The 15,956-nt window shown below is 39.4% G+C and overlaps 1 protein-coding gene across 4 annotated transcripts in view; it reads right to left on the bottom strand.

The window, feature by feature from the left end:
- CNKSR2 (connector enhancer of kinase suppressor of Ras 2) overlaps window positions 1-14,194 on the bottom strand; it is a 257,028-nt gene extending 242,834 nt beyond the window's left edge. For 3 of the 4 annotated variants that reach the window (XM_066357908.1, XM_066357911.1, XM_066357912.1), the window contains exon 1: window positions 14,031-14,194. In XM_066357908.1, coding sequence (XP_066214005.1) covers window positions 14,031-14,094 — 64 coding nt within the window. In that variant the 5' untranslated portion in view covers window positions 14,095-14,194. Of the gene's footprint in view, window positions 1-3,843; window positions 3,901-14,030 lie in introns of those variants that run through there. The other variant, XM_066357909.1, reaches the window with a different exon arrangement.
- Window positions 14,195-15,956: the final 1,762 nt, after the last annotated feature.

Below are 15,956 nucleotides of genomic sequence, written 5' to 3'. Positions count from 1 at the left end.
TTCGTCTAATGTTTTTCTCATGCTCAGAGTGGAGTTCTGGGTTTAGGGGAAGAAGATCACCCAGGTGAAGTGCTATTCTCATCATTTTATATTATGGGTACGTTATCAACATGCCTTTTCACTGATGAGGCAAACCCTGATCACCTGGCCAATATAGTGTTTGCTAGGTTTCCGCACTGTAAAAGCTGTTTCCCCTTTCCACACACTATTCTTTGGAAATAAGTCACTAAGTGCAGCCCACAATCAAAAGAACGGAAGTTCAGTGTCAACTCCTTGTGAAGAGGGTATCATTACAAATTATTTGAAATTCTCCTTATGGGAGATTTTTCTCTTACCATCATTTATTTATTCATTTAGAGATTTACTTACATCAGAATGGACTTATGGGTATTTATTTTATACGCTGAGTTGCAACCCAATATCACTTCTGTTGCTCAAATTGTTCCAACTTTAGCCTCTGAGAGCTCTTCCATAGTGACTCCCAAGACTTTAACATGCCCTCTTTGAGCACTACCTTACTTTCTGGCACTACAAGATGCTCCAGGCTTATCTTAAATAATCCCTTCCCAGCCCTAGAATCTTCCATTTCTTCAAAGAGCGGTGGTTCTTCCCACTAACTCATCAACTGGAATCACCAGGATGACATACCAAATGAGTCTAACCTGTACTACTCTGAATACTCATTCTTATTCCAGTGTCTATCAGTTCATCTACTCTTCCATTTTCTTGTACTTATACGGAATGTCTCCTGAACTTACTATTTTCCCTAAATCCAGATATGTCCACTATAAATAGGCAAAAATATCAATTTGTGTCTTCTCATTTAGTCATATTGAGACTATATAGAAACCTATTTTATTTTATGAAATTTTCCCCTTTTTGATAAAATAAGGACATTACAGGGAATTTTAAAAAATAAGTGAATAGGTAGGTTATATTATCTATTTTATTTCAAGAAACATTACATAATACTTGTTATATAAAGGGTTTTGGGGGCCCCAAAAGATTGATGTAGGGAAAAAAGAATAAGGTAGACTACAATGTGTGGACTTGATTTGGATCCCAATTTAAGGGGGAAAACTGTAAAAATGTTTATGACATTTATGAAACTATAAATTTGAACAATTACATATTTAAGGATATTAAGGAATGAACTTTGGTATGACAATAGTGTTGTAGGAATGAGTGTGTGATATATACCTTTTGAAGTCTTTATTTTTTAGAGATATATACTTGCCTTAACATTTTGTGATTTCATTACTGGTGTTTTGGTGGAGAGAAAAATGTTACCTGATACCAAGGTTTTATTCTACTGTATAATTTTCTGTGTGTGTTGGTCACACGTATAAGAGTAAGCTGGCAAAGCAGCCTCATTTGAAAAAGCATCTCAGAATTAGAAAACATTTCCTTTAAATATTAAGTTACACATATCTTAAAATAAACGTTGATGGAGATTCATGATATTACCATATTTAAAATTCTATCTCTTACCAGATCACTTATTAACATAGGATGTCAACAATTATTTCAAGGAAAAAAAAATAAAGTTCTCAACAACATCCCAAAATAAAATAAAATTAATTTATATGGATTTTAAAAGAGAGTGAATTCTTTAGAAGAGATAAAGTGCTTTATATAATCAAATGGACAATGCTAAGGCAACTTGAAAATAGTTGATAATTACTAAAGTTCACAGTTATTTTTTAATGACTATTGTCCTGGGTATTTTGGTAGCTTTCATGCAAAGTAAGACTTCAAATCATTCTCTCCACAAACAAGGAATAATTTAAGCTGTCTTTAAATATTTTAAAACTTCCAGTCAAAAGCAAATTCACCCCAGTTCTATTAAAGGAAAACAAGGAGACATAATAAATATAATTTTTGTGTTTTTACTCTGACTGAATCCAAGTTTAAATTCCTAACTATATACTAGAATATATGTATTTTAGTTACAAATGTGTATCATTTTAAATATGTACAAATCATGTGTGTCATTTTAAATATGTACAAATATAGATAGAATTATACCTATCACTACCACTTGACAAGTACTCAACTGATCAAACATCTCTAGCTCAACTTGATCACTCCATATTTTGCATTGATTTCACGAGCTTTTGACTAATCACGGTTAAATTTCTTCTAGCACTTAGGGTACTTTTGTGATTCACTATGCTATCGGTCTATGATGAAAGTGTTGCCAAACAAAACAAAAGAAAACAATCTGAAGGGAACAATTACCATTTCGTAGGTAGGTAAGGGTTTCAGAGCTATAGGACTGTAATGAATAAAGCCCGCTATTGAAAGAAACTCTAATGAAATGCAGATGGCAGTACTAAGCACTGCTAAGTAAATCTGAACAATAGAATATAACAGAATCCATTATTTCTACTAAAGTGTATGCTACTCATGGTCATCTATTATGAGGCACTATGTACTTTTATTGGCAATCTTTTTAGAACCAAACATCTCAGCTCTGGGTTCGTAGTGGCAGTGGTCAGAAGTAGATCTTTTGTCTTAAGTCTAGACTAAGCAGAGGAGAGCATTAAAATCCTGGGGTTCAAATCAAAATAAGAAAGATATCACTAAGACTACAGTGCTATGTGGCATCTTTGTTACTTGCTATAGTCCTATTCTGAGAAGAAAAACCTAATATCACACATACACACACCCTCGTGTGTGCGCCCCTCTAGAGGCCAAAAGACCAAAGAATCATATAATATTTTACCTTAGCACACAATAGAGAAGGTAGGTCTGAAGGAGAGGACATCCACATCTTTGAAAGTATCCTCACCTTCTCTGTACCTGACCTGTGGTGGCGCAGTGGATAAAGCCTTGACCTGGCATGCTGAGGTCGCTGGTTCGAAACCCTGCACCTGTCTGGTCAAGGCACATATGGGATTTGATGCTCCCTGATCCTCTCCTTTCTTTCTTTCTTTCTTTCTCTCTCTCTCTCTCTCTCTCTCTCTCTCTCTCTCCCCCCTAAAATGAATAAAAAAATTTTTTTAAAAAGAAAGTATCCTCAGGATTGCTTTCATGTCACATCTACCTCTGGTAGAAGAAGGCAAGATGGAAATATTATATACATATTTTGAAGAATAAATAAAGAGTAAGTGGAAGAAGCAGAATCTGAAAGATTTCTAACTGGTTCCTATATATACATACATACATACATACATACACACACTCACAAACATACATACTGGTTTCTATATATATATGACATATAGGAACCAGTTAGAAATCTTTCAAATTCTGCTTCTTCCACTTACTCTTTATTTATTCTTCAAAATATGTATTGAATATTCCCTCAATAAATATTTGGATAAACAGGAGAAGTCATTCAATGTCTAAGCAAAAGCTTCTTTATCTGTAAAATAGGAATAATTCCAACCTTTCAGGGTTAAGATAGGCATAAAGTAATGCAGGGAAAACATCTTGCACAGTACAAGGTACATAGTAAGCACTTAATAAATATTATCTATTATTAGTTCTGCCTCTGAAAATTGCTAAAAAAAATGCAACCTCTTTCTAAATTAAAACAAAAAGATGACATTTATCATGCACTTATTATGTACCAGGCATCATTTTAAGCATACCATAACCCTATGAGGTTGGTAATATTATCATCCCTATTGTACATAAAGGAGAAAACCTGGCAAGTTACTTGAACTCTCCCTCACTAAGTTCACAGCTCTAGGAAGTAATGGGGTCTGGATATAACTAACTCGGGCATCTGATTCCAAACTGTTGTTATCATATGCTATGTGGTGCCAATTTTTAAAGGGTAGAAAATTCAGGAATTTTTTGAAAAGTCAAGTTTGAAGATAATTATGTACAAACCTGATCTGTGTCCTTCATCCGTGAAAGTATACATCTAATCCAGTAGGGGAAACAAAAGAGTTGATGTCAACCTAATTCCATCACTGAACAGCTGTACAATCTCTGTTGAGCTGCTTAACTTCTCTTTACCTTACCTGTGAAAAGCTGTTAATAACTGTTCGTTGTCTCACTTGTAAGGATTACCAATAATAGATGTAAAGTGAATTATACCTTTCCAACTTCGGTGAATGAGGGGAAGAGACAAGCTATAACACAGAATGTTTGCAAAAATATTCCAAAAATCATGACTCTAAGTGTGCAGAAATTCTAACTAAAACTGCAACTCATCTCTAGCTAGCGTATTTACGGTATGAAAATGGCTCCTGGCAAAGTATAATACTTCTGGGTCAAACAAATTTTTTCCCCATCTTGTTTGCATTATTAGATTTATCAGCAAACCCTTCCTTCACATATTTAAAAAGTAAACTTCCACTGAAGCCTACTGAAAATATCACAAATCCCAAATAAACAGGATCTAAATTAACTTATTTTTACCATAAATATACTTAAAATATGATGTCTAGGGATACACTAGAAAGAAAGCTTATCTAGCTTTAAATATTCCATAGAACAAGCTTTTCTCTGTGTGTGACAATTCAACAGGAAATGGAAAATTAGAAGGTAAGGGAAGAAACAGCCTTCTAGATGAGAAATCTGCCACTGATTCAATGCAACAATGATGCCAACACAGACTGCCACAAAACTCACATCGAGCCACCATAAGAGAAAAAGCACCTAGCCCTGGCATACACATTGAACTTGGTTTGCAATAGGCTCCAGCAAGCAGGGAGGAAAACTAGCAACTGGACTCTATGTCTGTGTTAAACATCATTAGTTAAAACTCTACAACCCTTTTAATGTTTTTAATAGCCTAGTGGCTTGTTTTGAAAGTGGAATGTAAATAAATTGCACAAAATTAAAATATGGATTTTCTGCTCAGCCAGGAAAAAAACTCCCATATACACATAGAAAACATATCAAAACTATAGCAAGAATTCAGCTAATGTTATTGAAATTAATCCTTCAGCATAATTACTTAAGGCAAGTATTTTTGCAGGTTTTCATTAATAAATTACATTATATGTTGCACAACTTGCTAGAAAATATATTTTCATATGCTTTGGTAACCAAGTTGAAACAAAGCAAAATGCAGGATCCAAGCCAGGCTTCCATTGACTTTTTTGTAGATATTACTTGAGAAAACATGTTGTAAGCCCGTTTTTAAAATAGCAGATGTAGCTGAAACAAAACAAAAAGTTCAAACAAAAATATAATATTGGGAAATACTAAACATCAACTGACAATATGGTTTCTTCTTATCTATCACGTTATCAGAAGACTAGCCAACCCATCTAATAAGTCTAATTTCCAAGAACATTAATGTCAACTAAATATTAAACGGGTAAGTGTGCTATATTTGATATAAGTTATGCAATGTTTTATGGTGGCAAATTATAATATATTAATGCCATTGTGAATTTTGGTTTATTGAATAAATTTTGGTTCTTAAAATAATTTTGTTTTGACAAAGTGTTCAACAGATGAATACAGAAAACTAAAACAGCCATTATTTTACTTTAGTGAGATTTAAAATTCATGATTTTATGCAAATACCTGCAACCCTTTCTTTCCTGAAATGTCAATAGTATCATAAAGATAATAAAAACCTCCATGAGAATAAATAATTATAAAGTAAATTGATCAAGAAATTAAATATATCTTTAAAGCCCCAAAATTTCTATCATGTTGAATAGTTATTTGTAATTCAAATCAGGGCAAAATTGCAATCCACTATTTTGCAGGACTAGCTAGAATATTTAAGCCCGGCGTTACTGTTTTATTAAGAGTTAACAGACTGGCATACTTATGTTAAGGTCTTAAAATTTTCACTTATTGCAGTTTATATTTTAAGCATTTTGAATTTTGGGGGAAGAACATGCTTTATTAGAAACATATCTCTGACTCCCCTATTACTGTTACTACTATCTATCCAGAAGCGTGTAATTCACTAAATGCACAAGACAGCTGTATTCAACAAGTTAATGCTTTAAATAACTCTCTACATAGGTTCTTAACAAGTGTCCTTAAAAACGTAGTCCAACTAAATTTATATTTAGTTTAAAGATTAAAATTAATTTTTCAAGAATCAGGAGAGATGGAAAATTATATAGGAATGTTGATTTAAGATGCATCATTAAATATCTTATGCTTATTCCTATTAATATAAATGTAAAGTCAACATAAAATATAGGATAGTGGTTCTAATTAAGCTAAAGGGCTATTTTTATTAAGTTAACCAATAAAGGTCATTTTCTTCTCACAAGAGAAAAATACATTTTAATTTCTTATATGAGCTTTTTTAAAGTTTTATAAAAAGATAGGCATTTTATCAATTTCAATCTACCATGTGTTCCAAAATGTATAGAGTTTTCTTTAATTTATATTTTGAGTTCTTTTAAAAACACCAAAATGAATAAACAATTGGCAAGTTTGCCTGCAAAATAATAAATGCGGCCCTGACTGGGTAGCTCAGTTGGTTAGAACACTGTCCCCATACGCCAAGGTTGCAGGTTCAGTATCTGTTCAGGTCAGCCATGTGTGTCTTTAACCTGTTTGTCAGTTTTATTTTTACATTAATATGTATTGTTATTTGATGAGGGCAGGGACACACAAGAATCAACCAATGAATGCATAAATAAGTGGAATAACAAATCTCTCTTTCTCTTGTACTCTCTCTTTCTCCAGTTCCTCTCTTTCTAAAATCAATAAATTAAAAAAAAGAAAAGGGATATGTTTTAATTTTAAACTAATATTTGCCTATTGTGTTGGCTTATTAAATGATATCAGCAAATAATATTTATAGCACATTTGTAATATTTATAGCATAAACACAGAAGTATTATGAATTCATTGAAATGATTAATATTCCTGAACCAAATGAATCTAAACCATGACTTAGATCAGTCTTTTTCAACTGCCTGTTTGCAAAAGAAATTTTGTGCCAGTCCACAAGAGTTAACCACCCTGATGTTGTATGAAGGCTTCTCGGTTATTGGATTATAGACCCAATGATTATAGACTCTATAATCTTCATAAAATATCAGAGTGGTTAACTCTTTTTCTGGCGGACCGGCACCGGTCTGCAGACTGGCGGTTGAAAAACACTGATTTAGATGGCTGACTTGGCTAGAGTAACACAACTATGAAATATGGATAAAGTAACCCTAATTCCACTGTATTCTGGCACACAATATACAACTTGGCACTGAAGTATCCATTAGAGCAGTATAAGGGACTTTACATGCATTCTCATTTAGGAAAGCAGACTTTGCTGACAGACAAGAAATCTGAGGATAAATTTACTTATTCCTTCACTCAACAAATATTTCCTGAGTGCCTACTTTTCACCATATACTTTCTGTTGCCCTCTTATGCAGAAAAGAGGTGGTCCTTGTCCTCATCAAATAACAATACATATTAATGTAAAAATAAAACTGACAAACAGGTTAAAGACACACATGGCACCAGGACAGATGTAACTGAGGAATTGAGGTGACTCAGGGAATGGAGAAGGCTTTCCTGAGGCTGAGATCTGAAGGATGGGCAGGACTTAACTGGGTAAAGAACAAAGGTAAGAGAGAACACATTAAGTGCAAAAGCCTAGCGCTGGGCAAACAGAAAGAAGGCCAGTGTAGCTTACCTCAAAGGCAATAGCCAAACTTTCAAGGGTCTTATCAGCCATTTTAAGGACTTTGATCTTTATCCTAAAAAACAGTGAGAATCCATTCAACTTTTTTTCTTTTTAAGCTAATAAGGGTGAGAAGTGAAAGAGTAGGATGGGAATCACTCTTAAGAAGTTCTCCCTGACTACAGGTTTATAGATCAAACAAACGGAAGTAAAATGCTATAATTACCATGACTTTGGCTGAAAGATATTTTGTCACTTTCAATGGCAGAAAAAGGGGAAGCAGAGTATATTAATTTTACCTTTTCATGATCATGTTATCTTCCCTGCCAGGTAAGTATTTTTTTTGGTGTACCTTTTCTAAACCCAACAACCACTTCTCAAACTTTTCCACTGCTGTATTCATAATCCTGAAGGAACTCATAACCCTGGGAGGTCTGGGAAGTGCAGCTTTAAACAGTGTGCTGCAAGCCTAGAATGCCTGTTAAGCCTCTGGTCTCATCTTTTAAAGCATGCCAGTGTTGCTTTCTGCAATGTGAACATAATATCTATGTTTATTTTAATACAAAAATAATGTTTTAAAATACTTAACAAAAATCAACTCTGACTTCTTTTGATGTTTTGGCTTCCACAACCATAGAAATGTACCATTTTAGGGAGCACAGGGCTATGGTGTGTATGAAGAATGTGAATTCACTTACTGAATGTTCTTCAACACCATGATCCTCTATTGAAGACTACATTTGCTGTACGCTAGCAAAACACTAAACCATGACAAAATCAGAAAAAAGAAAAGCTTTAGGCTACATTTTTTCAAATTATTTACCCTTCCTTTCCCCTCTCCTTTATATATCAGTCCTGATGATCCATCCTTCTGACTCTTTATAGAAGCTAATCCTTCACCTTTCACAATAAGCGATATGTGTGAGGTGCTATAGGGAAGTCACATAGAAAGCTAAAAAAGTCATTAAGAACAAATTAAGTCCTAATCTGAGGTCACTCTGCTGTAAGTGAAAATGAGAATTTATCATTGGTTTAAGAAAGCATCAATATTTAAAAACCTATGTTCATTGTTCATATAAAAATGTGGATCAGTGAAATTCTAACTATCCAACAACATAATGTTAATGATGTAATTAATCTTCATAGAACTCATTTTAACATTATTTTGAAATTATTCCTGAGAAGCAGATTTGAAACAGCTGTACCAATTCAATACGCATTCTTTGTGGGCTTGTTTTTGGCAGCCAAAGTTTTATAATGTGGTATTTATTTAGAGTCAGGATATGATGAGAGTTTTATTGTCTTTGTGAAATGCAGATTTGTTCTTGTACTTTTTTGCCACCTACTCATGGCTCCTCTCTCACTTTCCCTCTACTGCCCAACTCTCTCCTTCAACCAAACAAACCTAGACACAATCCCTGTGGTGGTTAATCACCCCATCACAATACTAGAGTATCTTGCTGTGCCTCTACATTTAGAATACATCGCTCTTAGAATATGCCTTAAACTGCTTAAAAACCCCACCTTCTCCATGGATTCCTTCCTGACTTATTAAAATCACCATCTTCACTTTCCATTGGTGCTTGTATAAATATGAAACTTTAAAATTTGCCAAATGTATTAGTTGATACTTGTCTCTGTCATGGCATAGGTTTGTTGATGTCACTGCCATCCCTTACAGAGACTAATTTCCCCGAAGCAGGGAAAAATTTATTTAAAATAATCCATTTAGGTACTTCCATTAAGAAGTATTAGGTAAATAATATATAAGGACCTGAATACATAAACATAAATAAACTCTTTTTTCCTAACCTGTACTAAATCATGAGTGCTACCTTAAAAGGCAAATGTTAATGACACTATAAATAAAACTGTATTTCTTGTGATCTAAACTTTACATATCAAAAAGGTAAATTTCATCCTTCTGTAAAATGACAAGAATTCCCAATTCAAAGATGTCAAATCCAAATGAGGTGATTGTTGGTGACTATCTAGTCACATTGCAATTGAAAAGAAAACTAATTTTTCAAAAAGGAGTGAAAGGATCATTTTGATCATATATTTCTTAAAGTTCTGCAATGTATACGTCGCAGGTTCCTGCCAGGATTATTTCTGATCTCACTCTATCTCTCTCTCTTTCTCTCTCTCTCAATAACATTTAACTCAATTTTATTTTTTTTACATTTTCCTTCATCTAATTAAAATATGACATCCTCAGCTCTCAGTCCTATGAGGGGAAAATTACTAAAAAGCATTGTACCTGTCAATTCTTTACCTCGTCAGATACATTCTCCTTTACAGCATTGAACTTTTTACTAAATAGTCTATTTCATAACTGCATCTTCCTCTTTTATAGTATTGCATGCAAAATGTTAGTTTTTATCATTTTTTATACCTGAAAAATGTGTTCATTTTCTTTTTTCTTTTTCCTTTTTGTATTTCATTTTCTATCCTCAAGATGGCTGAGTCATCAGGACAGAAATCAGAAGTCAGTGAATGCTTCTTAAAGAAAATGGCTTATATTACACAGAAAAGAAGAGAACAGTTAGTGGTTTGAAAAGAGGTTGTCTTTAAAATTTAGATTATTTTAGGGATCACAATAATACAAGAATGGATGCAGCAAAGTCACAGAGACCATAAGAGAAGAGAAAAAAAGTGGAGCCTGTTGCATGACTCTGAAGAAAATATTCCATTTTATTTGATCCAGAAAAGGATTAAGATCATTGGTAAAACGTCATGAAAGAAGCTAGTTCCAGAAAACAACTTTATCTTAATGGATATTTTGAAAGAGTTTCAAAGCTGGAAAAGGTATGAGAAAAAAAAAAACAAAACTGGAATTACTGGGTGTTACACTGACAAGGAAAATTAATAATAGGAATCCTAAAGCGTTCAGAGGTTTTCTGCTATATTTCAGAGGGCAAAATAGTAGTCAAATAAATACAGATAAAGAGTATTTTCAGGACCTGCAAGTGAACATATAGGAACGCAGAAAAAATTTTTGAGTAATAGATTGAGCAAAAATTAGAAAGTTATTGGCCAGTTTTCTACCTCCAGCTTTTTGCAATTACTGCTTTGCTTTTATTTATTGTAAAAATGTTTGTTTTAAAATTTTGTTAAAACTACAAGAGGGCTGAATGCAATCTCCAACTGAAAAAAAAAAAAAGTTGGTTTTAAATGCTAAATGGTTTTGATTTTCTCAAAGATATTTTTATAAAATTGATTTTTAAAATTCATTTTACTGTCTATAAAATATTTTCAAATAGCCAGAAGTATTATCAGAATAATGGAGAATATTACTGCTTATTTAGTGATTCCTGAAGAGTTCATATATTTACTGGAACCAACACTGACACTGTGTCACATCAAATTTTCATTGTCAACAGAAAATTCAACGAGTACTGTATTTTACAAATAGTGGGGCTGGGGGTGAGGAAAAACTGCAAGCAAAAAATATCTTTACCAATAATCAATGTAAATTTAATATCTGTCTCTCTCAAATATATTTTAATAAAAAGTAACAGATCAAAAGGCGCTGCAATGCATAAATGGTTTTTTGTAAATAATCTTGAATATATGCTACCAAAGTTTAATAATCTGGGCAGCCTGTGTCCCCCCCTCCCATTTCCCTCTCTGCTTAGTCGGTTTCAATACCACTTCTATAAATTGTCTGGCAGTATAAATATACGGCCATGCTATTCTTATGTGCTTAATGATTTTTTTTCTATTTCGTAAAGAGAAAAACCACCCTAGAAAGAGTATAAGGCATGTACCTTACTATGCAGAGTTATAACTTATTTATGATTAGGACTATTTGAAAGCATATGCTACATGCTTTAAATATTGAGGGTGAAGAAATTGTCACATTAAGAGCATGCTTTGAAGAACTCCCACAATGTTGCATTGCTTAACAGTCCTATTCAATCTTTGGTACTGTCTTTATAACACTATACATTATACAACACTAAATGAGGTTTAGTCATTCCGAAGCTACAGTCTAAATTACTTGACTTTTAAACATTATTGCATCTGAGTAAAGGGTGAAAAGTAGCTTTTAAACGTGTTTTGTAAAATCTATTTGGGGGGAAATGTAGGCAGGGAAAAATTAATTAGGTAACAGTGTAAGTTACAAGTTGAGATGTTTGTTTCACTCAATTATTTTTAGTCCTGTTTTCTAATAATATCTGAAAAATCAAATTTATATGAAGATTATGGAAATTTCATCAGTAAGCAGTCTGGATTCTAAATATACAGATAATGACATCAGTTAATCTCTTCCAGTCTAATGTGTTCAAGGATACACAAATTCCATCATCACTGATCTTTTCAAAGAGCCCTAAAATGCGTCACCAACAGGTACAGAAATTAGTTATTTAACTTGAATATGAGTCATTTAAAAACGCAGCTCACAATGTTAGCCCAACTTTAAAGAAGCTGCATTTCAGGCTGGAGAGATTTTTAAAGCGCTAGTGTACTGGAACAGTAATAATGTGTGTCAGAATATGTGCATCCTATGTTCTACTTGTTTCAGTGGACCTAAACTGTAGAGACAGGGGAAACTGCAAGAATACACTGGGAGGGTGGGTGGTGAAGAAGATGGAGTATGCAGCACTCACTACAAGCATCATGGGAATTTGTGAGAGGTAGTCTTGATGGTAACCTGACTCCCATGGAGCCAAGACAGCTTTGCTTTGAGAATTTCAGCAACAGACTCAAACTAAAGCAACCTTTTAGGCAAAATCAAAGAAAGGGTTTTAATTAAGCATTCTGGCTTCTTGCATATACCCTGCTCTTTCTTCCATGACAGAGAAACAGAGAAGACAGATGTTTGTCTGTGTCTGACAATGAGGGGGGGGGTTGGTGGGAATCTAGGAAAGCAGAATTTCAATAGCAAATATGAAAAGAGAAGAAGAAACAGAAAGATGAGGCACTGCAGGACTCTGTCTTAGTCATGGCACCGTGGCACGTTAGCACAATGCGCCGCACACAGAAAGGCAGTCCATAATTGATGAATTCGATTTCACTCCATACACTCTCATTTGTACTGTGCTTTTCAGTTACAAAGCACTTTCCCCATATCAGAGAAGAAAAACGAAGTAAACGAGGAATAAATGGCGATACAAGGGAACAGAGAGAAAGCAAATGGATAATAGAAAATCTACAAGAATAAGCAAAAAGCTGTAAAGGTCTGGGAAAAGATAAAAAATAATTGAGTTTCTCCCCGTCGTTCTCAATCACCTGCCGTCGCCCCGCCCCACCTTTCGTTCTAAAGTACCTGGGTCTTGGAAAGTCTTCCTACTAAGCAAGCCCTAAAACGGGGCTCCCTCATTTCGGAAAACACATTTTCCTAAGATTCTGGTCCCTGCCTAATCTACCTTGAGTTTGTGACTAGGAATAAACCACGAACAAAGCTCTAACATCTCCTAAGTGTGGCCAGAAATCATTTAATTCAGTCCCATTCACCCGTGTCAGCACTCCCCAAATCTCAGGAATGTTAAGGACGGGAGGTGGGGGAGCAGTGGTCGCGAGGAGGGGATTCTCTATAAGCCCCTTAACTCAGACAACAGAGGGAGATAGTGAGGCAGGAAAGCCCGAGGACTAGAGAAAAGCCCACGATTGCGACTAGGAGGGCGAGTGTCCAGAAGTATGGTTGTTAGAAATTGCCAGGGAAAAAAGGCGGAAAGCCTTCAAGATGGAAGAAATGAGGAAGAATGGAATGCGCATCACCTAACACCTGGCGTCGAGCCCCCAAGAAAAAGCCCTGAGGTCCAAAGCTATAAGCGGCCAGAAGAGGAGGCGGCAAGGGACGCGAGGGATGCGCTGGAAGGAGCCCACAGGCACCAGCGCGGATGCTGTCGCAGGGGAAGCCTGTTTTCTTCTCCCCAAAGTAGAGCATCCCCGGGGCATCCTCACCCCAACCTGGGGGAGAGGGCTCGCTTCCCGATCCAAACTGGGCTGGCTGCGTCCTGACCCCGTTTCCGTGGGCTTAAAAGTTGCCCGGAGAGTTGGCGCTGGAAAAAGCACCTGGCAGGGGCGGCCCCCGAGGGGGCGTCAGGTTTCCAGGAACAAAGGGGCTCGGGAAGGGGCGATCAGCGGAGCAGGTCCCCTGGGACCTCTTCCCTAAGAGGAGAGACAAGGGTCACCACGTCCTCCCGGCCTGGGGGCGCCAAGGAGAGCGGACAAGCGGGCAAGATGCGCTGCGATTCCACCGCCCGCTTTCCAGCCTCCCAGCCTCCCGCGCTCTCCGCGCCCCTCTCCGGCTGCGGAGCGACCGGGAGAGACAATAGGAGACCGGGATCCCGGGCCCCGACCAGCCCAGGAGGACCCTCAGTGCCCCCCGTGCACCACGATCGGCCGGGCGGGAGCCCCGATGGCAGGCTCCGCCGTGGCGGGCACTCTGTCCCCCCGGCGCGCCGGGACCCCGCGCCCCAGGGCCCCGCGCCCTCCGCACAACGGGCATTACCTTTCATCCAGTCCACTACTTGACTCGGAGACCATTTGCTCACCGGTTCCATGATCAGGGCCATGGGCACCGGGTCGGTTCCGCGAGGGGTGCGGAGCTCGGACACAAAACGAACTCCGCAGTCCGGGCCGCCCGCAGGTGGGGTCCCTGGCCGGCCGCGGCTCGCCGGGCGGGCAGCGCGGAGCAGGCGGCTTTTGTGTGTCGGGTCGCGAGCCGCAGTGCCTCCGAGCGCGGGGCGGGCAGCGGCCGTGCGAGCGGCGGGCGGGAGGGAGGCACGCTGCGGTCGCGCCTCCTCCAGGTCCTGCCGAGGAGGCGGCCGCCCCGCCTCTCCGCTCGGCTCTCTGCCCCTCCGGGGCTTCAGCTCCCGGCTGGCCCCGCCGAGGGTCGCGACACTCGGGGAAGGAGCCGCCGCCGCGCGCCCGCAGCCAACTTGCCCGCTCGCCCCGCGCGCGGGAGTGAAGCCCCAGCACGACAGGCTGCCCGGCGGAAATGACGAGGGGCCTCCTGCCACCCAAAATATCCCTCTGCAGCCCTCGGGTGCGGGGCGCGCGCCACAGCCCCCCGCCCGCTCGCGGCCGCGCGGTCCCGCCCCCGGGGCCGACGGCTGGCGCGCCCCCGCCTGCGCGTGCGCGCGCCGGCACGAGGCCCGAGCCGGGCCGCCCGTCAGTCGGGCAGGTGCGGGCCGCCGGCCGCCGCCCCGGGACAGCGGCGCGCGGGGAGCGCGTGCGCGGCGGCGGAGGTGGCGGCGTCGCAAGCCCGAGCCCGGGCCAGTCAGTAAGTCAGGTGCCGGCGGCGGGGGCGCGGTCCCGAAGGGCCGGAGAGCCGAGGCGACGGCGGCGGGACAGGCTGCCCACTAGTTGCTGGGGCGGCGGAGACGGTACCTGCCGCCCTGCCCCCGAGGGGTGGGGGACCCCGCCGAGCGCGGGACTACGGCCGCAGCCTCGGCTCTCCTGGCTCCCGTCCTTCCCGCGCTCCGTGGGCCCCCGAGGTGCGCCCGGAGCCCGGCACACGCCTTCGGAGACCCAGACGGAGACGGAGACGGAGGCGAGGAGAGCCGCGGACGGCAGCCGGGCTCCGCCACCAGAAACGCCGCGATGACGAGGCAGGAGGCCCGGGGCGCGGGGCCCGGGACCTGCCGGTGCGGTCGTGCTGGTCCCGAGACAGGACGGCCCACGTGCCTTTTGAAGGGCTCTGTCGGTTGCTCGGCCAACTCCTCCAACGCTGAGGACGCCCAGTACCTATTTTAGACGATTTCCATTTGTTTTCACATATTCTTTTATAAGAACTGAAGGGGGACCCTGGGATTTAAAATGAGTGACAAGTTGTAAACAACGTGATTCTTCAAAAGTTATGTGCTTCACTTACACGGGCTACTATCCAGACCTTAGTAAAAGACAGTTCACGTAATGGGGCTTCACTTGAAACCACAAATAATGAATCCTGGAAAGTATAGCTGTAAACTCGCTACCACCACATAGACATGTTCTCTTGGTCATTCTTAAATATCTGTGTTCAATAAACAGAAACTTATTTATTTCTATAACCATTTCAATAATGTCAATAAGTTTGGCCAGTGCCTGCAGTAATCCGTTTTCTCTAGTTCAATTGCATGAGATGCATACCTGCCACTTTTCTCAACTGACAGTGGTTGTCATTCCCCACCTCCCCTCCCCCCACCCCCCACCCCCGACAGAAAAACCTGAAACCACAGTAGTTAAAATATGTTGATATTTTCAGGCTGATGATACAAACCAAGTAAAACTTAAGGTGGCCTAACTGTAGACTTATTTATCAAATAATCCAAACTTAGAAGTATAAGGGAAATTTTGGAAAGAAACTTAGACTATCTAAACAAGTCTATGCTCAGAGGATACAGGTATAGCACCTTTCATCATCTAGATCAGGCGTCCCCAAACTACTGCCCGA

Source organism: Saccopteryx leptura, chromosome X (genome assembly GCF_036850995.1).
Source record: "Saccopteryx leptura isolate mSacLep1 chromosome X, mSacLep1_pri_phased_curated, whole genome shotgun sequence".
NCBI classification, from domain to species: Eukaryota; Metazoa; Chordata; class Mammalia; order Chiroptera; family Emballonuridae; genus Saccopteryx; species Saccopteryx leptura.
This window is presented reverse-complemented; position numbering and strand designations above follow the sequence as displayed.